The 25,962-nt window shown below is 43.9% G+C and overlaps 1 protein-coding gene across 12 annotated transcripts in view; it reads left to right on the top strand.

Moving 5' to 3' along the window:
* Fryl (FRY like transcription coactivator) overlaps positions 1–25,962 on the top strand; it is a 233,474-nt gene that overhangs the window by 139,277 nt on the left and 68,235 nt on the right. For 7 of the 12 annotated variants that reach the window (XM_029477617.1, XM_029477615.1, XM_029477611.1 and 4 more), the window contains 15 exons: positions 2,125–2,169; positions 4,688–4,791; positions 5,069–5,177; positions 7,240–7,326; positions 9,085–9,256; positions 9,634–9,766; positions 13,028–13,135; positions 16,481–16,718; positions 17,708–17,893; positions 18,150–18,236; positions 19,755–20,023; positions 20,625–20,820; positions 21,807–21,931; positions 22,737–22,794; positions 25,010–25,101. In XM_029477617.1, the coding sequence (XP_029333477.1) occupies positions 2,125–2,169; positions 4,688–4,791; positions 5,069–5,177; positions 7,240–7,326; positions 9,085–9,256; positions 9,634–9,766; positions 13,028–13,135; positions 16,481–16,718; positions 17,708–17,893; positions 18,150–18,236; positions 19,755–20,023; positions 20,625–20,820; positions 21,807–21,931; positions 22,737–22,794; positions 25,010–25,101 (2,009 nt within the window). The remainder of the gene's footprint in view (positions 1–2,124; positions 2,170–4,687; positions 4,792–5,068; positions 5,178–7,239; positions 7,327–9,084; positions 9,257–9,633; positions 9,767–13,027; positions 13,136–16,480; positions 16,719–17,707; positions 17,894–18,149; positions 18,237–19,754; positions 20,024–20,624; positions 20,821–21,806; positions 21,932–22,736; positions 22,795–25,009; positions 25,102–25,962) is intronic. The other 5 variants (XM_021161844.2, XM_029477618.1, XM_029477619.1 and 2 more) reach the window with 1 other exon arrangement.

The raw sequence follows: 25,962 nt of genomic DNA, 5'->3' as shown, positions 1-25,962 counted from the left end.
TTCATTTATATTGTCCCTTCTTAGACAAGACTTGAGATACCCTCTTTGGTTATGAAAACCTCCAAGACTAGATTAAGCTGGTTAAACATTTCTTGTCTCACAACCAGGAAAGAAACACTACCAGGCATTTACATGGTAACTGTTTCTGTCCTCATTCTGATGGAGTCACACCGATATAGGTGCTAAAGGGAGTGTGCCTCCCCTGAGTCCATTTTCTTTTTTTTTGGAATGTTTTTTAAGATGTGCATTTAACGTTTCTGGGCATGACAGTTCATACCTTCCTGTTGCTTTGTTGGAGTTTCTTTATATCTTCGTTTCCACCTAACATACTTACAATGCTTTCCCGGTACCTTAACCCCTCCCCCCTCCCCCCATTTTATTTATTTTTTTATTTATTTTTTTGTCTTGAGGCTTCCATTTAAAGCGCTGTTTTCTTTGAGCCCTTACCTCCTGTTAAGTATTTCTGGCATATTGTCCATTTGAGTGAATGGCTGCATCAATCTGCCAGGCTAAAGGAGATAAGGCCCACCCAGCATAGCATGGGTATTTGGATTTCAGTTGTCTTGGCCATTAACCCTTAACTTACATTAAGGCTCTATTCAGCAGAAATTGTGCGACTTGGCTCCTGCTTTTTAAGCTTCCGATCATGTGGCTGTTGTGCTTAATTATGAAAGGAGATTTAAACATTCTAAGAAATGTTGTGCTAGTTATATGTAACAGCAGGTTGTATTTTTATTTCTCCTATTTGTTGGAAATTTTAATGAAAGGCCTTTTCTAATCAATTACTTGATTCAAGTGACTCTATTTATTTATTTATTTATTTATTTATTTATTTATTTATTTTTAAATCCACCTAAAAGCGTTTTCACTTAATTGTCACCACTTCTTCCTGGGATTCAGTTTTCCAATGTCTACTGGATGCTAGATGGGTTGAACATTGACATTTTCCCTGTAGCTGAGGCAGAAAGAGGATAAATGGTCTGTGTGTAAGTAGCCAGTAGTGCTAGACATAGGTCTGCATCGACAGTCACCCCATTTTATGACGTCCGTGCCTTCCGGTCGGCCATACTCTTCTTAGAATGTTCAGAAAGCAATGCTCCATTGTTTTGAGGAAGCATCCTGGATATTAAGATTTTTATGCTCTTGAGTTATATGAATAAGTATAGTGAATTTTCTAAGCACTTACAACTATTATATATGCAGCTTTAAAAAAAAAAAAATGACCCTACCAGGCCGAGGAGACAGCTCAGGATAGTGGCGGCCAGAATTAGGATTTCCAGGAGCCATATAGGTGCTATGTGGGCATTGCACCCTCCCTATTATCCAGCACTTGGAAGGTGGAGCCGGGATTGATCCGCAGGACAGACTGGCCACCTAGACTAGAACAGCAGCTTCACTCCAACTGAGAGAGACTGCCTGTCAGCTGGGTAGTGTGGAAAGTAGTGGGGGAAGAAAGACTCCAGGAGTCAGCCTCAAGCCTACACACACACACACACACACACACACACACAGTCGTCTCACACACAGACACACACTAAGAAAATTTATAAAGCCAGTATGCCACATCTTTAACTTGGCAGTCATCATAAAATAGGCTTCGTTGCTATCTGCTCGTGTGTGAGAGCACTGAACAGTTAATTTTTAAATCTTTGTACTCTTAACGGAAATATGGTAAATTTCCACTCCTTTATCATTAGTCAATTTCGGTTCAATTGGTTTACGAATACCAATTTTAAAGTTTCTGAAGAATTGCTAAGAGTCAGAGGAATGGAGCTGGGACCATGGAAAAATAACCTGGGGACTGGCCCGCCATCATCTATCCGTAGTTTTCCTCATTTGAATATAATGTTGGGAGGAAAATGAGGTAATGAGACATGTTAGTTCTCTCCTAGCTCGAGTGTCACAGGCTGCAGGATCCCCAAACTTTGGGATTGGTTTTTGTTTTGTTTTGTTTTGTTGTTTTGTTTTGTTTCCTTAGCATTTCTGGCCACTGCCTCGGAAATGTCAGATTTCTTCTAAATAGAGGCCTTGGTGAGGAGCTGCCGTGTTTTGTGCTTATTTTCATCTAACACGCATGTGCCGCATCTCATGTTTATGTTTGCTGTCTCACGTTGCTTTATTCAGATACCATCTAACAACAGTATCAGAAAACAAATAGAAACCCTGCAGGTGAGTTGTGTTGGCGTCACCAAGGAAAGTATTGCTTTCTTTTCTTTAAGAGCGACATTTGTTTTTTTTTTATTATTTTGTTTTGTTTTTGTTTTTCCCCCTTTTACCCATTGTTGCATTGCATGTCTGAAGTATTTACCTCAACCTGCTTTTACTGTGTGTGGAAGAGTTAGCCCAGAGAGGGTGCCCCCTTCAGGAGGTCGGCTGTTACTGCAGCCCCAAGAAGGTAGACTTTTATGATGTGGGTGACAGTGATGTGGGTGACAGCGGCTGATCCTTTGTTTAAGTTATGCTATCCAACTATATTCTAAAGGAAGGTGTTAAAAAAATGTTCCTGTGAAATTAAGGAGCTGATAGCTTGGGCTTTCAACATGGTTTTGATGAGTGAGTTTTTGAACCTTTGTCCCTATTGGTTTGGGTTTTCTACAAAGCAATTTTATTTTATTTTTTAAGTTCACATTAGAAAAAAGGGAATGTGCACATCAAAATGGTTGCTGTAGGGGTCATACCTAACTGATGTGTCGGGACTTTGTAGAACACTAAAGTCCTTAGATTTTTATGTAACAATCGGATGACTCTGATTTGTACGAATGTTACCTAGAGAATTACATACACATCTTTGTTTAAGGCCTAGATCAATGTAGGCTATTTCTATTGTCCTAACTTCACACAGCAGAGTGAGTGAGTCGATGCCTTTCTATCTCCCCCTCCCCCTCCCCCTCCCCTCCTCTTCTCTCTCCTCCCTCCACCACGGACATGCTGTTATGTAGTGCTTTGCTTTCTGAGGGCTCCCGCAAGTGTGTGGGGCTGAGTCTATCACCACCACGACCTCCAGAGGGCTCTCAGGGCTGGAAATGTCCTCTGCTTGCTCTCTCTCTCTCTCTCTCTCTCTCTCTCTCTCTCTCTCTCCCTGTCTTTCTGTTTCCTTGCTGACATCATAGTGTCATGTCTGATATATGGGGTCCAAATGGTAAGAAGGAAAGTTATATCTTATTGAAGACATTATTACGCAAATTTGGTTCTTGGGTTCATGAATCACTTTTAACTTTCGTGGCTTTAGTAGCAAATATAAGGCCACCCCAGGGGTGGGGGTGGGGGTGAGGTTGATGTTTGGGATGACTTGGATCCTGCCATGGAGCAAGGAATTGCAATTGAGAGCTATTGAGGGTGTTTGGATTTTCCAGTCTCAATTCTGCCCAGGCGTTATGTGCACAGCCTTGGGTGACGTCTAGTGTTTCTCAAACATCCTCCATCCTTTTGCTTTAAACTATTTGTAGTAGATGTCTGCTATTCTAAACCTTAAAACAACATAGAACTGCTAAAGTAAACATAGCATTTTTAAGAATTCTTGCTAGACATGGCTTCCTATACTTTTAATCCCCATGCTTGGGAGACAGAGGCAAGGAGATCTCTGTGAGTTTGAGGCCAACCTGGTCTACATTGCTAGTTTGGAGCCAGCCTGGTCTACATTGCTAGTTTGGAGCTAGCCTGGTCTATATTGCTAGTTTGGAGCTAGCCTGGTCTATATTGCTAGTTTGGATCCAGCCTGGTCTACACTGCTAATTTGAGGCCAGCCAGGCAGGGCTATGTAGTGAGACCCTGTCTTAAAGAATTCTTTGTTAGTTGCCATATGGAATTGCTTAACAAGATGGAAATCTTCTAGAATGAATATTTTAAAATACAGATTTTTTTCTTAGCAGTCAAACAGCAGATATAATTTTCAAAGTTTACACTATCTCATTGCATGACTGCAGTCTCGACAACAGCTAGAGTGACGAGAGCATTCACCAATACAACAGGCTGAAATCAAAGAGTTTTCTCACTGTGAATCATAAAGTAATTTAAGTAGTGTCCTGCTTCTACAGAGAAGTTAGGACTAGTCCACTTAATGCTGAGTGGACACCCAGCGTCGTGTAGGCTGTGACCTTTTGACCTGTGAGGTAGGTACCCTCTTCCCTCCTGATAAAGACAGGCCATCACAGAACACAGGAAGTGACGAAAGGACATCCAGGGCTTGGGTTTGGTCCTGGGTTTCTGATTTCATAATTGGGCTCCCAAGGTCTCTCTTCTCTCACAGAAATGTGCTCACTGGTGTCTAGTAGTATTTCACAGATTCATGTGACTAACACGATTTGGTATTTCAAACTTGATCTGCCTATGGGCTGCAAATGAATTAAAGGGGCGTGGCCCATCGATTGTGTCAGTATTGTGGTATAAACCACTTATCAGGGAGTTCGATGCTGTGTGTATCATTCTGAAATTCTCCGAAATGTTGGTAGGATCCTAATATTCTCTCTTATTTTAGAGCCTAAAGCTTGGCTGCTTTATCGATGGCCACCTCTGAGCCGTCTATACTTAGCAAAACTAAATGCAGGCCGACTTATTTAAACTTCTTAGACTGAACAGAACAGGGATGGGGTGGGCTGCGGGTTAGTTGTCATGAGAGAATGTGTTTGATCTCAAATGTTTACCAGTGCTTTTAATATATTTATTTTTGTTCTCTTTTGTTTCTGCACAGAATAAAGACCCTAAAATGTCTCGAGTTGCACTGGAGTCTTTGTATAGGCTGTTGTGGGTTTATGTAATTAGGATAAAGTGTGAGAGCAATACTGTAACGCAAAGGTGAGTGCTGGCTCAAAGTGCTGGGTCTTAGCGTACATCTGAAGTGAAATCTTGGCCAGTAAGATCTGGCTCCGGGATGAAGTGTGTGCTTAGCACGTGCAGGGCCCCGAGCGCTAGCCTCAGTTCCAAAAGAAATAAGTAAAAGCCTGTGACAGTCATCCGGGTGGCAGTTACCAACACTTTGTGGAGAGGGAGCTGCACTCCCATGACATAAGGAGCAGGAGGGTGACCTTGTCCTTCCGATCTCATGGTCATTAAGTGTCTCTTCTGTCCGCAGTCGCCTGATGAGCATAGTGTCTGCTCTTTTCCCAAAGGGCTCCCGCAGTGTGGTCCCCCGTGACACCCCTCTCAACATATTTGTGAAGATCATCCAGTTCATTGCTCAGGTGGGTGCGCCTCCTCCCCGGCCCCCTCGCCCCGGCTGCCAGCAACAGCCATTTGTCATAATGGGGGTTTTCAGAGGTGTGCTGTCAAAAGATTAATACTATTGAAGAGTGAAAAGGTATGCTTAGAATGTTTTTAATAATAGAGGATGCTAATGACCATGTGTGTGTGTGTGTGTTGTGTGTGACAAAAGATAGAAGGAACCTCATAGGTGGACGCACAGTTAACCAAGGGTGAGTTGAGGAACTATGTCATAGCTCTAATAAAAATGCCTCAGTAATCTTATGTGTGTGCTGTGTATTACTTGTGTGTGCATGAAAACCAGAGATCAACATCAGGTATCCTATAATATTGCTCTCAACTCTTGTTTTTGAAACTTTATGGTGTTTGTGTGTGTGTGTGTGTACATGTGTACATTGTCGTGGGAACAAGCACTTTTCCTAGTAAGTTTCAATTGCTATGCTAAAATGCCACTGACCAAAATCAATGTTGGGAAGAAAGGGCTACTTTAATCTACAGTGTTCAGTTCCCCATCTGTTAGCAAAGAAAGTTAGGGTGCAGGAGCTCAGGGTATCAACCTGGAGACAGAAACTGCTGCAGAAGACTGGCTTCTTATAGCAGAAGACTGGCTTCTTATAGCAGAAGACCTGCTTTCTTATAGCACCCAGGAATACCAGCCCAGAGGTGGTACTGGGTGGTACCGCTCACAGGGAGTTGGGTGCTTGCACATCTGTCATCAATCAAGAGAATGCACCACAGGCTTGCCTACAGACTAATCTGAGGGGGGCTCTCAACCAAGGTTCCCTCTTCTAAAATGACTCCAACACATGTCAAGTTGACTCAAAAACTGATCAGCACGGCACCTTCACCTACGAAGCCCTCTCACTGGCTCTTTCTGCCTGAGTTTTTGAAGCAGGGAGGGCCTCTTGACCCCAAAGCCATCTGATTGGCTACAGTGGCTGGCCAGTGAGCCTGTGGAGCCCTCCGTTTCTATAAGGTCCTGCGGCACCTTAACTCATGCTTGCACAGCAAGGAACGAGCCTTCTCCACAGCTTACAGTCTGGATTCGAGAGTTCAGATGCTAGAATCTACTGTGGCTGAATCAAAGAGATCTTTTAAGGAATAGAGAGGGGAAGGGGAACTTACGAGCTGTGGAATAAGAGCCCTCCTCCATGAGGATGCTTGAGGGCTGTACTGCTTCTGCTGTGGTTCCCCACCCCACCCCCCACCCCCCCCACCCGGTGTCAGAGGTGGCGACCTCTTCCTCTCCACCCCCTTTCTCCCAAGTCCACTACTTGTTAAGGCTTCCATCCTCTGCCTAGCCTCTGCAGAACGGAAAGTTTACTACGAGGGTGTTAGGTGGATTCTGTGTGAGCCGCTGCCAGGTCTCAGTCACGTTTCCCTGTGGAGCATCAGTCCTGTGAAATAAGTGGACATTCCCTCCTCCACTCAGGGACACGCTGGTCCCAGGAGATTCTTTATATCCCTTTTGAACCGAAGCTAGACAGTTTAGTTGATCCATGGTCAAATTATCCTTTTACAATGGAAAAAAGTGGGGGCATTTAACTAAAGTGGGTGAACATCTCTGATTGGAGACTAGAAGAAATGGTAATTACCAAGTGTAATGATTAACGAAGCCAGTTGAGTTTTGGTCCTGTTTTGGAAAGCAGTGCTGTTAGGTTTTTCTAGAATTGTCCCTGTGTCCTCTGGCGAGTCACTTCACTGCGGTAATACGCTAGTCCTGTACCTCAGGCACCGATGCCGGCTCCGTTAGCTTTTTATTCTATTGAGATCCCTTCGCTGGGGTCCCGTTCTTAGCATTTGTGGTGGATGAATATTTAAAATGTACCCTTCTCCTTGGGAACTCATATCATTGATACTAGATGACATGTTTTAAACATATGTTTAATTAACTCATATGTATTTTTTTGTGTGTTCATTTATGTTTATAAACTTCCTAAGGGCAAAAATCTATATTGTTTCCAATATAGTATTTCTCAGCTAGCTTACTTTATATTCTAGGAAGGTACAGTGATTTATTAACTCATTAATTTCTTCCCTTAGGAACGTTTGGATTTTGCAATGAAAGAAATAATATTTGATCTTCTCAGTGTTGGAAAGTCTACAAAAACTTTCACCATTAATCCAGAGGTAAAAATTAAAAAGTTACATTGCAGCAATAATGAAGCTTTCAAACTGGAAGTAGACATGTTGGTCCTTCTGGGGTTTTATGTGACCCTTCAGTCAATCTGTTTGGGGGGGTTGGGCAGCAAGTTTGAAAACCCATTTAATGAAAGCTGGATAAAGGAATCCATTAACCCATTTACTCAGATGCTTATGGTAAGTGATAAACTGAGGAAATGACAGTTAATTCTAGCACCTGATAACTTTCTCACTCCTTCAGGGTTTCTGTGCATCTGCGATGGGGGCTCTGACCCTCTGATGTGTGAGTTTGGAGAACATGGCAGGACTTTGTCATATCTAAAAATGAGTAACACTTTAAAGCTTGACCATATTTACATAGTGAACACGAGTGAACACTTGCACACTTGCGTCCAGTGTTCTGCATTGCCACCCATTGGGATGCCTGGCCTTATAATCTCCAGTGCAGGTCACAGAGAGGGATGTGTGGGCTGAGGCAGTTGGATGCCGACAGGAAAGCAGGACATTTACTGAGCAAAGAGACATGGAGAAGCAGTCAGGACTGGGAGAAAGGGTGTGTGTGTCTAACTCGTGGCATTTTGGGACATCTGAGATGGTGGGCAGGTCGTAAGCAGTGCACTCAGAGTGGCCAGACTCAGGGGGTTTTTTTTGGCAGACTGGAATGGACAGTGATTGATGCCACATTAATCCGTGTAGTTTCTGTGGAGAGAATACAAATGACAGGAGGAGCCTGGAATGTGGGTAGAGGTGGCCCAACCAGGAGGAACACCGAAGTGGCAAGAATAGGCAGTATTTGGGAAAAGAGAGTACTTGATGCTGCCTGAGCTATGGAAAGGGAAGGAGATACAGTGTGGCCCCTGGTGAGGGAGAATAAACTTGGGGGCAGCTTATTCCGTTAGGATAGTTGAGAGAGCTAGGGGACATGGATATGTGTTCAGTTGGAAGAGAAATGCCAAGAATAAAAGAAAGAGAAGGGGTGGGTGCTCCAGAAAGTGCAAGAACCCATCGTCTTAGTTCTATTTCTGTGAAGACACCATTACCAAGGCAACTGTTACAAGGGAAAGCCTTTAACTGGGGGCTTGCTTACCGTTTCAGAAATGTAATCCATTATCTTCATGACAAGGAGCATGGAGCAAGCTAAATCCTGATCTCTAGACAGAGAGACAGAGGGAAGAAGGGAGAGACAGAGACAGAGACACTCTGGGTTTGTCACGGGCTTTTGAAACCTCAAAGCCCACCCCAAGGCCATACCTCCTAATCCTTCTAATCTTTTCAAATAGTGCCACTCCCTAGTAAGAGCCTCTGGGAGCCATCCTTAATTCAGACCACCACATTCATGGAAATTCCAACAAGTCTAGGAGGCCATCACCCCTGCACTGTGAGAAGACCAAAGGGGACCAACAGCATGTCTGACTGTCAGTAGTCTGGTGTGATTCCTTGAAAGCTTGAGTTGATACAGTTTTTCCCTGTAAAGGAGAAAAGCGGTCTTAAGCGAGGGGAGGGGTGCTGAAAGAGCCAGGGTAGTTGCGAAATCGCAGAGAGGTATCAAATGAGCCTTAGAGACAAGGGGAGATAGTTGACTCAGGACAATGAGCCCCATCTGGGAATTTGAAATTCTGCTACCTGGGCTGGTTCACAGTGTCAGGCAGACAGATTAGATCCCTTCTGTCCTTCTTTCTCCCAACCCCCTTAGCCTAGGCAATGCCTGGCCCTGATCTCTTCCTCTTGGGTCTGTTTTCTCTGAAGAGGATGAACATCGGCCTTCGAGTCTTCCTCGTCATCGCGGACAGCCTGCAGCAGAAGGATGGCGACCCTCCCATGCCCACCACAGGAGTCATTCTTCCCTCAGGAAACACTCTTCGTGTGAAAAAGATTTTTCTCAATAAAACCTTGACAGACGAAGAGGCCAAAGTCATAGGTCAGTGGTCACTGGAAGGAATACGTTTCAACTATGCTGTGCAAATCCGTAGTCAAGTCTAAAGTGTACCCATTGCCAAGTGTGGATGCCCCAGTGCTACAGTGATCTAGCGATCACATTTTGATGTTTCTAGTATTCCTGTCAAGAGTCTTCCTGTTAAATGTGCTTCCTCATAGGTTACCATTGTGTATGTTCTGGCCTTTAATGTTTCTGTGCAATTTGTACGCAGTAGCCCAGAGCATGTTACAGGTGGAGCATCTTCTAACGTAGTAGCAGCAGCAAGGTTTCTTCCTTGAGAGGCTGATAGGTTGTTACTACAGAAAGCAGTCCTTCATGCAGTTGCTGGCATTCTTGTGATGGTGTCCTTCCTCTCTTAGGAATGTCAGTTTACTATCCTCAAGTAAGAAAAGCATTAGACAGCATTCTCCGACATTTGGACAAAGAGGTTGGGAGACCAATGTGTATGACCAGTGTGCAGATGTCCAACAAAGAGCCTGAAGACATGATTACGTACGTAGTAAATACATGCCTCCGTGGCGTGCCTCTGCCTCCACGGCTGCTTCCATTTTCACAGAAGGGTACACACAAGTTACTTGCTTCCATATACTTTCCCCTGGACTTCTTACATGTGGCCATTTGCTATAGTTTCTTTATCTTTTTTTTATTATTATTAGATATTTTCTTCATTTACATTTGAAATGCTATCCCGAAAGTTCCCCTATAACCTCTTCCCCCACCCCTGTCCCCTGCCCTGCTCCTCAACCCTCCCATTCCCGCCTCCAGGCCCTGGTTTTCCCCTGTACTGGGGCATATGATCTTCACAAGACCAAGGGCCTCTCCTCCCATTGATGGCCTGCTATAGTTTTCAATACAGAGATTCCTCCCCCATGCTCAAATTTTTTGTTATTTTATGCAATGCTCCACTAGTGTAGATAATGTAAGTCTCATAATGAACCTGACTTTCATTTGTCACATGAATAATTTCCACTTAACACAGATATGTATTATACGGTTGACTTCATCAAGTTTAATAAATGACCCTACTTACAGAGTCCTGCTTAAAAAAAAAAAGAAAAAAGAAAAGAAAAGAAAGCCAAGAGTCCTGTAAATCTGAGAGCCATTGTAGAAACCAGAGAGTGCCTAGGGAATAGAGCATGGGCAAGTCTTTTAGAGGCAGCCCCTCCCCTACCCGCCATGCTTGCTGTTTTTCACCTAGCATCTTTTCTCTCTATTGTTAGATACTCCCTTTCTGTGAGGAGTTATGTTTTTTGATAGCCATGCCTGTTGTTTGCTGTAGAGAATCAGTATTCTCTAAAAGGGGGTTTTAGATGTAAATGTAGATTTAGGAATCTGCATTGCAGGTCTTAGAATATACTGTGGGATATTTTGTTCTCTGGGCTTATGTACTTTATGGCTCTTGCTTACAGCTGTAATATAGTGTTCTGAGAGTTTTCAAATGTGAAGGTTTCTGTGTGTGTGACTTCCTCTGAGACATTTTCTCCTGCTCATCACAAACACTCTTGCGTTAAAGTCAACAACATTTACATCCAGTTCCTCCCGTGGTCCTATGCGAGCCTCATGGATACAGTAACTGTCCCCTGATCAGCTTGCTCTCCTTTCACAATTCCATTTGAATTTCCCTTCCTGGGATCTCTAACTGTAGTCTAACAATGAACTTTAAATGGCAAAGAGGGGCATGTAGTGGACCTAATTTATTCCTTAGAAAGTCGCTGTGGCATGTCTGCATGCTGCATCTGGGCACAGGTATCTAGCTTGTCTCACTGTGGTCTCATGGGGCAGTGCTAACACCCAGTAATGATATCTGTATCTGTGATAAAGGGGAGTTTGTAGAGCCAGACATCATCAGAGGTCTCTGAGACACGCTGCTCCAGTTACGTTCACATTTATTAGAGAAGATGCTGTGACAACCTGAAATTGCAAGAATTTGCTATGGTTTTTGGTTTTTTTGGTTTTTTCCCCCTCCACTTTTATCTCTGTTGGCCCCAGCTTCTCTTCAGTTGTCCATTTTAGTAAATGTCTTACGGACTGGAGAGCCAGTCCTGACATTTGTGCCATTATTGTTAAAACAGTAGCTGCGGCCTAAATGGGATCCTGTATTTTTTTTTCTTTTTTTTTTTTTTTTTGGTTTTTCGAGACAGGGTTTCTCTGTATAGCCCTGGCTGTCCTGGAACTCACTTTGTAGACCAGGCTGGCCTCGAACTCAGAAATCTGCCTGCCTCTGCCTCCCAAGTGCTGGGATTAAAGGCATGCGCCACCACCGCCCGGCTTTTTTTTTTTTTTAATCTGGCTTTTGGTCCCTCTAATCCATGCATCGTAAAGCCACACAGAGTAGCAACTGTGCCAATATCTCTAACAAAGACTGACCCAAACTCTTCGAACATGTTGATTCTTGATTGCGCAGGGATTATTATTGGAGTAACTAGAAAATGATGAGGGTGAAACTGAAAAGCGTCTCTTCAAATACAGACGAAAACGAAAAGCCACGCATTAAGTGGTTTGTAAAACTTGTGAATAACTTCCCAAAACTATCGTAGAGGAGGTGAGAAGATAGCTCAGTGGCAGAGCTCCTCCTGCCTAGCATAAGTAAGGCCATGGATTTGGGCCTTAGCATCGCCTCCCTGCCCCCCATCGTAGACACACACATAATAAAATTAAATTGTATTAAACATCTGTCCCTCAGGAGGGACTAAGTCTTAAAACATCAGTGCATAGTAATTGTGTAAAATCTAAACAGATACGGGTGTGTATCACAAGAACAGTCAATATGAATCCTCGTCTATGAGGACATCTGATTGTAAAACTTATCATTTCAGATATTTTTAGCATCAACACGACTTTTACTACTTACTTATCTTGTTGCCGTGTGACAAAATACCTGAACCACAACAGCTCGAGGAAGAAAAATTGATTTGAGTCCGTAGCTCCATCCTTGTGTGGAGCGAGGTCATGGCGGCGGGGCCTTGAGACAGTCAGTCACGGTGTGCTCACGACACAGAGAGCAATGAATGTTTCGGCTCTGCTAGCTTTCTTTCTTTGATATCGACCAGACCCTGGAATAATGTCTCCTACCTTCACAATGTGACTCCCTACCTCGATCCAGTGTAGGGAATCCCTCAAGGCGTGGCCCGAGGTTTGCACCCTGTGTGCTTGATGCTAGGTCCTAGGAAGTTCACAAGCCACGTTAACCATCACACAGCTATTCCTGATAGTAACTGGTATTTAGTGGTGTTTGTGAATAACTAAGTTCTTTTTAAATATAAAAGTGGATAGAACTTTTTAAGTATTTAAAATTATAAAGTTATTATACATGTTTCCTAATTAATGAGATCAGGTATTAGCCCTCATCTTCCTGAATGGTCTCCGTCCTTTCCGTTGTTTATGGATGGCTGCTGGGTCTGTATGTGTATTTGCTTGTGCCCCCCCCTTTTTAAGATTTATTTATTTATTATTATATGTAAATACACTATAGCTGTCTTCAGACACACCAGAAAAAGATATCAGATCTCATTACAGATGGTTGTGAGCCTTCGTGTGATTGCTGGGATTTGAACTCAGGACCTCCGGAAGAGCAGTCAGTTTTCTTAACCACTGAGCCCTCTCTCCAGCTTGTGCCCCCTTTTTTTATTGGACCCATTAGCCTTGAAACTATGCTCCTGCCTTCTGTAACATTTTTGTAAAATGGATCTTTCTACCCCACATGATATGCTTCTTATTCCGTTTTCTGTTTGTTTGTTGTGATACATTTTTCAGGGGGGAAAGAAAACCCAAAATCGATTTGTTTAGAACCTGCATTGCTGCAATTCCAAGGTTGATTCCCGATGGTATGAGCAGAACGGACCTCATTGAGCTGTTAGCAAGGTGAGTGGCATTATTCCCGACTCTCGTGTTCACAGCAGACGCAGCTTCAAGCCATCTGATTTGCTCTCTTCGTTCTCATCTTTTATTAACCCCCTCTCAAATTTTTAACTTCTAACTTCCTCCCGAGTTCCCCTTTCAGCCCCATTTCCCGGTTCACTGTCAGTTCACTGGGTTTACGTGACAAACATCCCTTACGTGGTGCTCAGTGAGGTTTCAGCATCCTGAGGTCATCCCACCCACATCAGCATCCTGAGTAGCGACCACAACCCAGTTAGCTTTTTCTGCTGCAGGAGAGCCTGCTGCCTTCAAGCGTTTACTCCTCTTCTTCCTCCATTAGCTCTATAAAGTAGATAAATACCATGGCAACCACACTTAAGTGAAGTCTCCCAGCCTAATTCTAAGCCTGCTGAGGCTCTGCTGTGTGGGTGCCCCTGGGGATCATGCAGTTATGGGGTCAGCTTCTCCATGGAAGACCAGAGAGTAAATATTTCGTGGTTTTGCTGATTGTGCTATAATCCGGAGGTTCTCAACCTTTGGGGGTAGGGGGTGTTGAAAAACCCTTTCACAGGGGTGACCTGAGACCACCAGAAAACACAGGTATTTACATTAAATCCATAACTAGCAAACTCACACTTTGTGAAGTGGCAGTGGTTGGGGGGTCGCTACCATATGAGGAGCTGTATTAAAGGGTAATAATAGTATTAAGAAGGTTGAGACCCACTGCCTCAGTGTGTGTCCTGTCTGCATTCCCACTGTGGCATTACAGAAGCAGCCAGACCATATTGCAGGACCGAACATGACTGGGCATCTGCTCTGGAGCCTGCCCAGAGCCACAGTTGGCCAGCCACACCCTAGTGGAAAACCAAACACAGTGACTGGTTTGTTTGCTGGTTGCTGGGCAATCACCATATTGTGTAAATAGTGACCAGATTGCTACAGCACAGTAGCTTGTTCAAGCCCTGGGTGAGAACACCTGGCACTTCCCAGACAGCCTTGCGCCTCCCTCAGGTGCTGGGACCCCGGAGACGGTGGCATTTGTCTCTCAACTATGAGGAGTCGAGGGGCTCACTTGAAACTGCTTTTCCATAACTTCTCTCTCCCCACTCAGCCTCTTTATTGCTGGCTTGTGGCACTGAATTGAACCTAAAGGCTTGTACATGTTAGGCAAGAACTCCTCTATAGCTGCAGATCCTGCTGCCCCATGTATAGGTACACGTGTATGCTTCATTTTGAAATAAGGTCTCACTAGGCTCTCAAAGTCGACCTTGATATCCTCTGTATGCCAGGCAGGTCTGAACCTGGGAATCCTCCTGCCTCAGTCTCTTAAGTATCTGCAGTTTGATGTTTGTGCTAAGAGGCTCAGCTCTCCCTTAATTTTTTTTAATTAAAAAAGAAACTTTAATTTCTTCTTATCATATGTGTATGTGTATGATGGGTGGGGGACACATGCCATGGCACAGGTGTAAAGTTCAGAGGTCGTCTTTGGATTGGTGTTGGTCCTTTACTTCCACCGTTGTGTGGGCTCCCAGCGCTCAAGAGTCAGAAGCAGGAAGAATTGAGAATTGGAGGCCAGACTGTGTTATATACTGAGGCCTCCGTCTCCAAAATACAATAGATAAAATATAAACAGTGCAGAATTAGAAAACTGGCATCCTACTAGGAACCTGAAGTGCTAACCCGCAGTGTTCGTCCTTACTGCAGTGAGCAGCTACTGTCAAATCCATCCTCACTGGTGCCACCTCAGCCTCCCTTGACCTACATCTTGCCGGAAAGATGATCCTGCAAGATAAATTTCTGACATCACCCCTCTTACCTCCCCCAATAATGAAGCCACACCTGACAGGCTCAGGCGAGGGATGCTGGGGCCGGAAGGAGCCAGCCTCGGAGCAGTGAATGACAGTTTAATTGCTACCTCCTTTCCTTCCTCTCCCTGCAGCTGTCATTTTAAATTAATTTACTTGCATGGCCAGAAAGAATCTAGAATATGTTGGTTTGGAATTACAGTGTCTAACTCTTCCTTACTCAAAAGTAAGGGAAGCCAGAGAGCAGACAACCACACAAGGCGTGTTGTGAATTTAGAGACCTCTACAAAGTCTTGAGGGAAAAATAATCCCTTGAATTTAATTAGCAAGGTCCCATTGTTCTCTCCCCTGCACAAGGCACGTACGTCCTGAGTCACACTGATTTGGTATGAGATATTTAGACAGTCACGGGTTTAAAGGCATTGTAAATAACTAGTGTTATTTGCTCCTAAAATATGCCCCACTGCAATGGATGTCTCTTTAGTTTCTGTCAGTTGAAAGCTGGCTTATAGTGAAGACCAGAGCTGAGATCAGCAAACTGATACCTCCCTTCTTAGCCACATACCATCCCCCTCACTCATCATAACTTCGCCTTCCTGTGCATGTGTGTGGGAGCGCGCGCACACACACACATGCGCGCGCGCGCGCGCACAGAGTATGCCTTGGAACTACCTGTTCCTTCAGGTCATCTCTAACTTTAATGCACTTGCCTTTATCATCAGCCACGAAAATAATCCTCAACTCCAGATCGGGACTGCAGCCATCTTTTAATTTTACCTATCCCCCACCCTCTTAAAAATCTTATAACTAAAATTATGATCAGTGTATTGAAGTGTTTAAAAAGTAACTTAACTTTTTAAAATGTTAATACGTACTGAGTTACTAAGCCCTCAGCTAGTTCGGACCTGGTGGGCTGTGGCCCATTTTATTTTCAAGGCGTAGCCCTTTTTTCTTACATTACTCCCATTCCTACCCTCAGGAATGACTTCTTTTGACTCCATCTTGATATTGCCTTTGTAATGAGCTATTTATATTCCATCTACAACCATAAATGCCTTTAAGAAATGGTTGACATTAGTCATGACCTCTCCGGTAACTAAATAAGTGTAAGTTATTATTAAGATCCCGTGTGGTTGGATATATTTTTATATTGATTATTGGAGAGCACTATAAAGTGTGTTAAGGATTGAAGGAATTTGCAGTGGATTTCTGATACCATCTGTATTTCCAATCAAAAGTCTATCAATTAAATTCAAGACTTACTGTCCTGAGCGTTAGCAAAACCATCAGTGATCGTGAATCAATTCCCATGGAATTTAAACTATAGACTGGTACAGACAGGGGCTCATAGCAGTGCAGAGTGAGCCTGGCGTCTGTCTTCATGCTCCCAGAGCATGTGAAGGGACGGATCAAGTATCTTAGTTTTCAGTTTTAGGAGAGACGGATGTTGGGGTTTCTTACTTTTAAGTGTTAGGTGACGGCAGGCACCATGTTTTACCCCGCTACCCACTCACGGGCTTGTGTGGAATTGTGTCTTGGACAGGCTCACGATCCACATGGATGAAGAACTGCGGGCGCTGGCCTTCAACACCCTGCAGGCACTGATGCTTGATTTCCCAGACTGGCGGGAGGATGTGCTTTCAGGCTTTGTGTATTTTATCGTTCGTGAAGTGACTGATGTCCACCCCACCCTTCTTGATAATGCTGTAAAGATGTTGGTACAATTAATAAATCAGTGGAAACAGGCAGCTCAGATGTACAACAGGACCCAGGACTCCCAGGTACCAAGTGCTCTCCCACTGTATTGCCTTGGGGCTGATCAGTAGTAAGTGACGGGTTGTGAAGTTAACTGACACACGCTGGCTCTCGTTGTTACTGGTCGGAATGACCTTCTTTTGATGATAATCCCTTGTGCTGGACTTTCTCCTCATTCATGTATTGGCTACCAAGCGTTTGTGTCCGGCCTTTAGCCTTCTTCGTTTGGTATCACGTTAACGTTTTATCAAGCACCGGAATCATAGAATTAATTCTTACAGTAAGGCATTTCCAGCATTTCAAAGCTTATACCTGAAACCTTTGGTACTGTGTCATTTGGATTGATGGCTTTTGCAAAGGCTCCAGTTTCTTGAGCGCACAGGTCTGTGCTTCTTTACCATATAAGGGTTGGGTTTTTTGTTTGTTTGTTTTTTGTTTGTTTGTTTGTTTTAAGACAGGGTTTCTCTGTGTTGCCTTGGTTGTCCTAGAACTCATTCTGTAGACCAGGTTGGCCTTGAACTTTAGATTCACCTGCCTCTACCTCCCAAGTGCTGGGACTAAAGGCATGGGCCACCATGGCCAGGCTCCATTGGAACACTATTCTCGGCATACTCTGATTTCTTTGGTGATCTGATAACAGATCAGTTGAGCTTTGAGCCTCACTCCCCCTACAAGGGCTCTACCCCCGAGATGCACACCAAACTCTGCTTTTATTTTATTTTGAGACTCACAAAGTTACTGCCCAAGCTGGCTTTGAACTCATTCTGTCTCCTACACTGGCCTGAAACTTGAGACCTTCCTGCTTCAGCCTCCCGAGTTGCCGAGATGGCAGTCCACACCATCACACCCAGGCCACACTATTACATTTTAAATAAAGTAAATGCTGTTTAGTCACTTGAGTGGAGGCAGGCCTGTTACCATAATGCCTGTAATTTGCCTTACTGGTTACTGTTCACTTTTCAAATCCACACATTTTTAAAACTCTATCTGTCTTAACTTGCATTGATTTTTCAAGCACGGCATTGCTAATGGAGGCCCTCACCCCCCTCCTCTGGAAAGGAACCCATATTCCACTGTGTTCCATGTGGTCGAAGGCTTTGCCCTGGTCATCCTCTGTAGCAGTCGGCCTGCCACGAGAAGGCTGGCAGTCAGCGTCCTTCGAGAGATCCGGGCTTTATTTGCACTTTTGGAGGTACCTAAGGTAAGGGAGAGGCATCTCGGGGAGTCATCTCGTGAAGCGCGGAGGGCATACTTTACTTTGTGGCTGCCTGCTGGAGTGGGCCTGATGCAAACCCCAGCCTGCCCATCCGCCCCTCCTCCCTCCACCAGACCCTGCTCCCCAAGTCTTCACAAGAAAAGAGGGCGAGCTCACACCCTATTCAGCTTCACTTCCCTTTGCTTATGTTTCTTAAGCATTCCTCATTTGTTTAGATGTGCGGTCGCTCTCCTTTTTACAGGGTGATGATGAGTTAGCCATAGATGTGATGGACAGACTGAGCCCATCCATTCTGGAGAGCTTCATCCACCTCACGGGGGCCGATCAGGTAACTGGGGAATTTCCTCTCCATCTTATCTTGGGACTTAAGGCAGGTGAATACACACCCACATCTGTGCATATGCGGAAATGTGGAAATGTATCTCCTTAACAAACGCAACAGTCATAAAATATTTCTGGAGCATCCGAAGGGTTTTAAAGTGCGTGTGCTGACGCCATGGCTAGTTCTTATTGCCATTAAAAATAAGTTGGTCTTGGTACATTTTTAGTCTTTTCCTAAGACATTTCCCTTAAATGTGATGTCACCTGACTGTGACCTGCTGCTTAGTGGTTCTGCAAAGTCATGCAAAGAAATACTCTTTAAATCAAGGGGGTAGAGGAGGGAAATCTTGGATTTCTTTGCTTTTTTCAGTGAATATTTTCATTTACTTTTTGAAGTTAAATAAATAGTATGTTAACACGTAGAGAAACATTTTGTCAGAAATTACAAAAAAAAAACTGATGGTATAAATTTCTTTAGTTCTCCTCTCCGTCGTCTTCTGTCCTTTCTATCTCCTCGGTTTGGAATAGAACCCAGGGACCTATCCAGCCTAAGGCATGCAAAGGTCTTTTAGTTTTATGGAGTGTGGGTGGGAAGGGGAGGGAAGTCAAGAGTCCGAGGTTGGGACAGGAACAACGATGACAGTTACGGCTTGGATTTTTAATTCTCCCAGTTTGGATTATGTGGATGAAAGATTTATTTATTTCTGCCCAACACCTGGTTCTTATAACTCATTTGTTATACACAACCTAAGGCAGGTAATAATAAAATTTTATAAGCCTAAGACATGATTTAAAATGCACACAGTTAAAAAAAATTGTGTTTTAGGTCACTATCTATGTATTATGGTAACAAATAGAATAATAAGTGACTTATTTTTGGTTTGGTTTGGTTTTTTTTCAAGACAGGGTTTCCTCTGTGTAGCCCTGGCTGTCCTGGAACTCACTTTGTAGACCAGGCTGGCCTCGAACTCAGAAATCGCCTGCCTCTGCCTCCCAAGTGCTGGGATTAAAGGGGTGCAACACCACTGCCCAGCAATAAGTGGCTTAATAATGCCTTAAAGAGTGCTTAATGAATGAAATGTAAAAAAGGCGGATCTTAATTTCTTTAAGAATCTGAATGTTAAGGAACAAATATTTAATGATGCGCACCTCTGGCGACAGCTCACATTATAGGCTGTGCCATTTTGTTGGGATGGGTTTTGTTCTACTTCTGAAGAGTTCTGTGGACTCAGGAAAGTTGGGAATTCACACCGGAATCACTTAAGCTGTGGATCTTACCCTTCTTGGTTCATACAGCCTTTTGAGAATAGTGAAAGCTACAGCATGTCTCTCTTGAGGATTAACCCGGTGGAAATGTCAGAGACGCACTCCTTCCTTAAACCTAGCTTCAGCCACATTCCATGTCTTCTATTCCAGAAAGCACCAATCGTCCACTTCCCAAATAAAGCACCTCCCTTAGACAACCTTTGAAAGTTACTCAGATGCGTGATAATCATTTGTGCCCTCTCTCTCTCTCTCTCTCTAGACTACTCTGCTGTATTGCCCTAGCTCTGTCGATCTGCAGACATTAGCAGATTGGAACTCTTCTCCCATCAGCCACCAGTTTGATGTGATCAGCCCCTCACACATTTGGATATTTGCACATGTGACCCAAGGCCAAGACCCCTGGATTATAAGTCTCTCCAGTTTTCTAAAGCAAGAAAACCTTCCCAAACACTGCTCTACAGCCGTGAGCTATGCGTGGATGTTCGCATACACCAGGCTGCAGCTCTTGTCCCCCCAGGTGGATATAAAGTAAGTGCTTTGAATAGAGCACATTTCACAATGGGTAGTCAGCTTTCATGATGTGTGCTTTTGAAAAGTGACATACACTGGAAAGTCTCTGAGTTGTGTTATAATATGGAGCGTGGAAAAGGCATGAAGGCTATAAACTCATAGAGCTCTCTTACCCATTCTGTCTCACATGATAGGCTTCGAATACTTTATTCATGTCTCTTGTCCTTCCACAGAGACTGAGTACTTGTAATAAAACTTTATAATAGCAATGTCCTTTTAAATTGGTACATAAAAACTTTCTAAATGTGTGTGCACTTGATAGTTGCTGAGGAGAGAGAGTCACTCGGTTGAGGGTGTGGCTACTGGTAGGTGCCCCAGTCAGTGCATGGCCTGAGCCACACATGTGAGCAGTGGTAACTGGACCTGGGGGGATGGGTTTATTAATAACAGGAAAAGAGGAAGACAAAGTTGGGAGGGCAACAGTGTGGTAGACGGACGGAGGCAATGATGGATAAATATGAACACGGTGCATTGAGTTGTGAAATTTTCAAATAAAATTATTACTTAAAGAAGACGTGTGCGATTTCTACTTCTTTTTTTTTCTTTTTTTTTTTTTCAGTAGCCCCATCAATGCTAAGAAAGTAAATGCCACCACGAGCAGCGACTCGTACATTGGCCTATGGAGAAACTACCTGATCCTCTGCTGCAGTGCAGCCACCTCCCCGTCCCCATCAGCACCCACAGGCTCCGTGAGATGCTCTCCTCCCGAGACGCTGGCGTCCACCCCTGACAGTGGCTACAGCATCGATTCCAAGGTGGGCCTTTCTCATCCTCTGTGGAGTCCCAGTGATTCCACCAGAGGGATGTCTTAAGTTTCCTCTCATGGAAAACATCATAAAGAGCTTGAAGAATACATCTTTCATTTTCACTGGGTAGGGAGAAAAAGTACTTCAAGAAATTCTATTTTTATCTTTGTAGATTCCTAGTTAGAATCAAGAATAAGAGGTTTTTCCCTTGGCTAAAGGGATCGCATTCATAGAAATAGCATACTGAATGTTTTAAAGGAAGTCATAATGCATGTTTCTTTTTACTCTGCTTCCCAAGCCATTACACTTCTCATTGCCAACAGGAGTCAATAATTCATTCATTCATTCATTAGTTCATTGATTTGCTCATTCATTCATTTGTTAGTTTTATGAGACAAGTTTCACCTATAACCCAGGTTGGCTGAGAACTTAACTGTGCCACCTGAGCTAGCCTCAGACTTCCAGCAGGCTTCCTGTCTTAGCCGCCCCAGTCCTGGGATTACAGGAGTGAACCTCCATACCTTGTTCCAGAAAACATGATCTAAGTACTTAGATGCTCTTACAGAACTTGCCTAAATCACACAGGAACACAGTGGCTATAGGAGAAGAACCATTAAAATAGATTTCATGGTAGGAAGCAAGGCATCATGGCATGGTTGAAGGAAACTGAGTGTCGGGATTTTGTCTCTCTGTGTTTGTGGATCTAAAGACAGAAAACATCTGGTTGGGTCCATGGACTGTTATGTGGTGCTGGGTCTTTCTCTAAGAAATACAGAGACCCACAAACAAGTTCTGTGAATGAACTTGAAGTAAGCCAACAAGCATGCCATTTAGCTTTTCTAGGTTCCGTGCACTGAAAACTGAGTTTGATTCAGCATTCTTGTTTGCCACAAAAAATGTCATCTATTCATTGTCTTTGACCACAGATTGTTGAAATGTCAGGTTATTTCGCTGGCTATGTAATTGTCAATGCCATTCTGATTTTTTTCCCTCAGATCGTTGGCATCCCATCCCCTTCTTCCCTGTTTAAGCACATAGTTCCAATGATGCGCTCTGAGAGCATGGAAATCACAGAGTCCCTCGTTCTAGGCCTCGGCAGGACCAACCCGGGAGTCTTTAGGTAACTTCCTTCTTATGTTCTCTCTGTGCTAGAGTAACAAGTGTGCACATAAGCGAGGCGGAGTGGGGTGGAATAGAGGCTGGCTAAGTTTCCTTCCAGCCCTGACTTCTCCACTTTGCCATGCAGATGGCAAGTCAGTGCATTTGAGCCATCTCTTTCTCATCTTACTGAGAGAATTTAAACCTTATTTCCTCCGAGGTATTGTTCTCCGACATCAGCATTTTTATATAAATGATCAAGTCGTGGGTGGACTTTGTTTACTCTGGCTTTTAATTTTTTTTTTCCTCAGTTCTATGCAGTGAGCACATTTTCAATTTAAGTTAAAATGTAAACCAGGGTCTATATAATCTTCTGTTGGGACAAATACCGGCTCAGTAAACAACTGTGTGTGTTAACCAGTTATTTTTGACTATCACTGTAGTAACCCATAGTGACCTCAGGCTAGCCTGCTGTAGAGTAGAATGGTACCAGTCCATTAGTGGTGTGCTGGGGTAAAACAAAGAAGGAAGAACATTTTATCCATAACCATGTTTCTATACCATAAAGTATGTTCAGTTCACAAGAGAGTGGAATAAAAATACTGATGATATTTTCTTCTGCCCATGCGGATGCCATGTTCTGTACTTTCCAAGTATTCAATTAAACAGCTGCTTTCATTTAATCAAAATGAAACACTAAGAACTGTTTCAAATGGTAGGCTTAGCATTACTACTGTCAGTTCCTGCTGTCTCCATAAGTATTTGCAAACGTCAGATTCCACCTATTTAGCTCTCAGTGCCAAACATGTATGCCATGTTTCTTCTAGAGAATTAATCGAGGAGTTGCATCCCATCATTAAAGAAGCACTTGAAAGAAGGCCAGAGGTAAGCGTCTGCGTCGTTCTCGCCGTTAAATATTTACGTAGTACACATCCTGCTGTACCCTAAATCGTACACTAGAAGGAGAAATTAAGAAATGAAAGATTGGTGTGTTTTGTTGTTATTGTTTGTTTACTTGCTTTTGCTTTATAGACAGGGTCTCACAATGTACCCCAATGTTATTTGGAACTTAGATTATAGACGAGGCTGGCCTCAAGCACGAGACATCCATTTGCTTGTGCCTCCCAGGTGCTGCGATTAAAAGGGTGCACCACCATGCCCAGCCGTCTGGTGTTTTTTACATTCTTTTCACGTGCAGACTCTCTCCCCTGTCCAGTATAAAACATAGGACATAGAGAAACCCAGGACACAGAGCAGTTGGAAGGTCACCATAACATAAGGGAGAGCAGGACGTAGGCTCTGCACAGAGTTGGCAGGTTTCCTGAGAGTGACCCCACAGTGAGTGATTTCTGCTCTTGCAGTCTCTCCTCTCTGTGGCAGCTGCATCAGTTGCCATGGAAGCATGGACCCATTCATAGACCACTCACTCACTGTCTGTAGTCAACCGTGGATGCTTTCCAGTGAACTTTCCTCAGAAGGCTCTGGTGGTCCCAATCGACGGTCCTGCTTCTCAAATCTCACATCTGCAGAACTGAAACATTCAGAAACAGTAGGGCTTTAGGAATAGAGGGGTATGTAGACTGTAATTACATCCATTTGGTGTGGCACATGGATGTGAGCTTGTAGAATTCCGTAGGATAATGCCTTGGGCCTCCGGCTGCATTGTCAAGAAGACCTGTGCCTGAGCTGATCCTGGGAACACTTCTCCCAGTGGACAAAGGCGTCGTAGGCAGAAAAACAACATTTAACTGTATTATAAAAGAATTTGGAAATTGCTTCTTTTTCTGTACAATGATATGTTCTTTATAAGGGAAAGAAGTTATTAGGCTAGCTAGCTCAATATGAAGTATCTCATCCAAGTGGCTTGGTTTTCAGTCTGTCCTTTAGTCCAGTGGCTCCTGACTGAATGTGACATCTGAGAATTTATGCAGGGGTCTTGCTAAAACTTAACTGCTAGACCTGTCTGGGGAGAATCCCTGGAGCAGCACTTAACATCTGTTTCTGTGAAGCATCTTACATGCATCGGCTGCAGATCCCTGTAGAGAAATCTCTGCTGTGCATGTCGGGGTTGTGAGGTCCCCTGAGAAACTTAAGCAGGGAGCTTGCGAGAGCTGCTGTCCCATCAAGAGAATTTTGAAGCCACACCATTGCTCCTTCCCATCTTTGCTTCCACCCTGTAGGTTACAGGTTTGGTGTGGTGATGTCTTTGAAGGCCAGTTGCGATTTGAGAGTCTGCAGCCCACTGTCCCTTCCTATGGAGATAAACGGAAGGGTACAGTTAGAACCCCACAGATGCCTTTGAAGACTGATAAGAAGCTGTTCAGTTCAGAATGAATCTCTGTAAACCTTAGAAAGACCCCAAGGAAGATGTAAGCATAGCGAGTCAGCAAATGAGCCTGCTTCCCGGAGGGCCGGAGGGTGAACGGCCACCGGCCGGTGTGGAAGTGAAAGAGGGATGTTCACCTGCTCTGGATTAGGAAAATCACTTTGTAAATGAGCCGAGGTAGATCAGAAAACGACACAAGAGGCTGCTCTCTGCTCCTGTCTGACTCGAAATCAGCACTCCAGTGAACTGATCTCGTTGATATTTCAGCCAGTGCTTCCCTTGCCTGTTCATCCCACAATGGCGATGCTTTCCTTTGCTTTTGTTTGTACTTTCTCTTGTAAAAATTAATTGTGATGCAGGCTCAAGTAACACCTTGGGTTTTTATCTGTCAGGATTATTTTCTGTGCCCCGTTTTCTGAGTCTTAGGGATTCCACATGGCTCAGACTTACTAATTCGGTCTTCTGAAATCAGCAGGTTGACACATCACCCAAGAGTATCTGTAGGATTTCATTTCTGCCGCACATAGGAGGGATCAGCTTATAAAAGGCCATATGGTTAGGTTTGGCCCGTTAGTTTCACACCATCCACAGACCTGTCCCTTTGAGGCCAGAGCCAGCAGCATCCTAGCATCCACACGGCACAGTTTGTGTAACGACGGTGAGCCCACATCTCTCACTGGCATTCACACTGTTGACTTTCCAGGTCACATTGGCAGGTTCCTATGAGTTTACTTGAGTGTTTTCCTAATTCACATCTTTGTATATTTGGAACAGAATATGAAACGGCGCAGGCGTCGAGACATTTTACGAGTACAGCTGGTACGGATATTTGAACTGTTGGCGGATGCTGGTGTCATTAGCCACAGGTCGGTGTGGGATCCTGACTTTCAAAACCTTGGGATGATTAGAGACTGTGTTTTCTCCTTGGAATATGTGAAAATAAAAAAGCACCATTGTAACAAAAACACTCATCTAATACACATGTCAACATCTGTGAATACTATTTACCAGTTAAAGAGGCATCCAGTACATTAGCCAACAGCCAGAAATTATGTACCACCAGAAGCAGAGACAGGATTGCCTTGAGTTTGAGACTAGCCTGAGCTACAGACTGATAATGAGAATAAATAATATTAATAACAATAATATAGAAAATCTGCAATCATCACTAGATTGGTCAAAAACCAGCTCTGTTGTGCCCCTGCCTTTGATATTTGGTTGGAGCCTTGATTTCCAGGAAAAGGCAAAAGTGGTGAACTTTTCTTGATATATTTATAATTTCTTGCCCCATTTTGACAATAAGTAACCCTCTGTGGTTGAGAAGAACTCACACGTTCAAAGTCTAACTATTAGCAAGGTAGCACATTTCTCCTGACCACTGTTGTTGATCCTGCCGGGAAATTAGGAACTTTACAAATGCAGCTCATAGCTGTTTACCCACCATTCACAAGCCATAAATCCTGGAGCCATTCTTGATGGTAGGACCGAGACCCTCGAGGAAAATACCATTAGCTGTGAGCTGAGAGTGAACAGTTCCCTTCGGAGGGCAATGGTGTCACCTGACCTCTGAGGCAAAAGTAATGGCTCTGACCTTGTGCCCCAAAGGAATCTGGAGAGAAGTCTTGTTGGAAGGAGCAGGTGGGGAGTTTAACAAGCGGAGTAACTGCGTGTGCAGGCATTTGTCCTGAGCGTTTCTGAACATGCCTAGCCCCCTTCTGGTCCAGCGT

This window comes from Mus caroli, chromosome 5 (assembly GCF_900094665.2).
Source record: "Mus caroli chromosome 5, CAROLI_EIJ_v1.1, whole genome shotgun sequence".
Taxonomy (NCBI): Eukaryota; Metazoa; Chordata; class Mammalia; order Rodentia; family Muridae; genus Mus; species Mus caroli.
The sequence above is the reverse complement of the archived record's forward strand: the minus strand, read 5'-3'. Positions and strand labels throughout refer to the sequence as shown.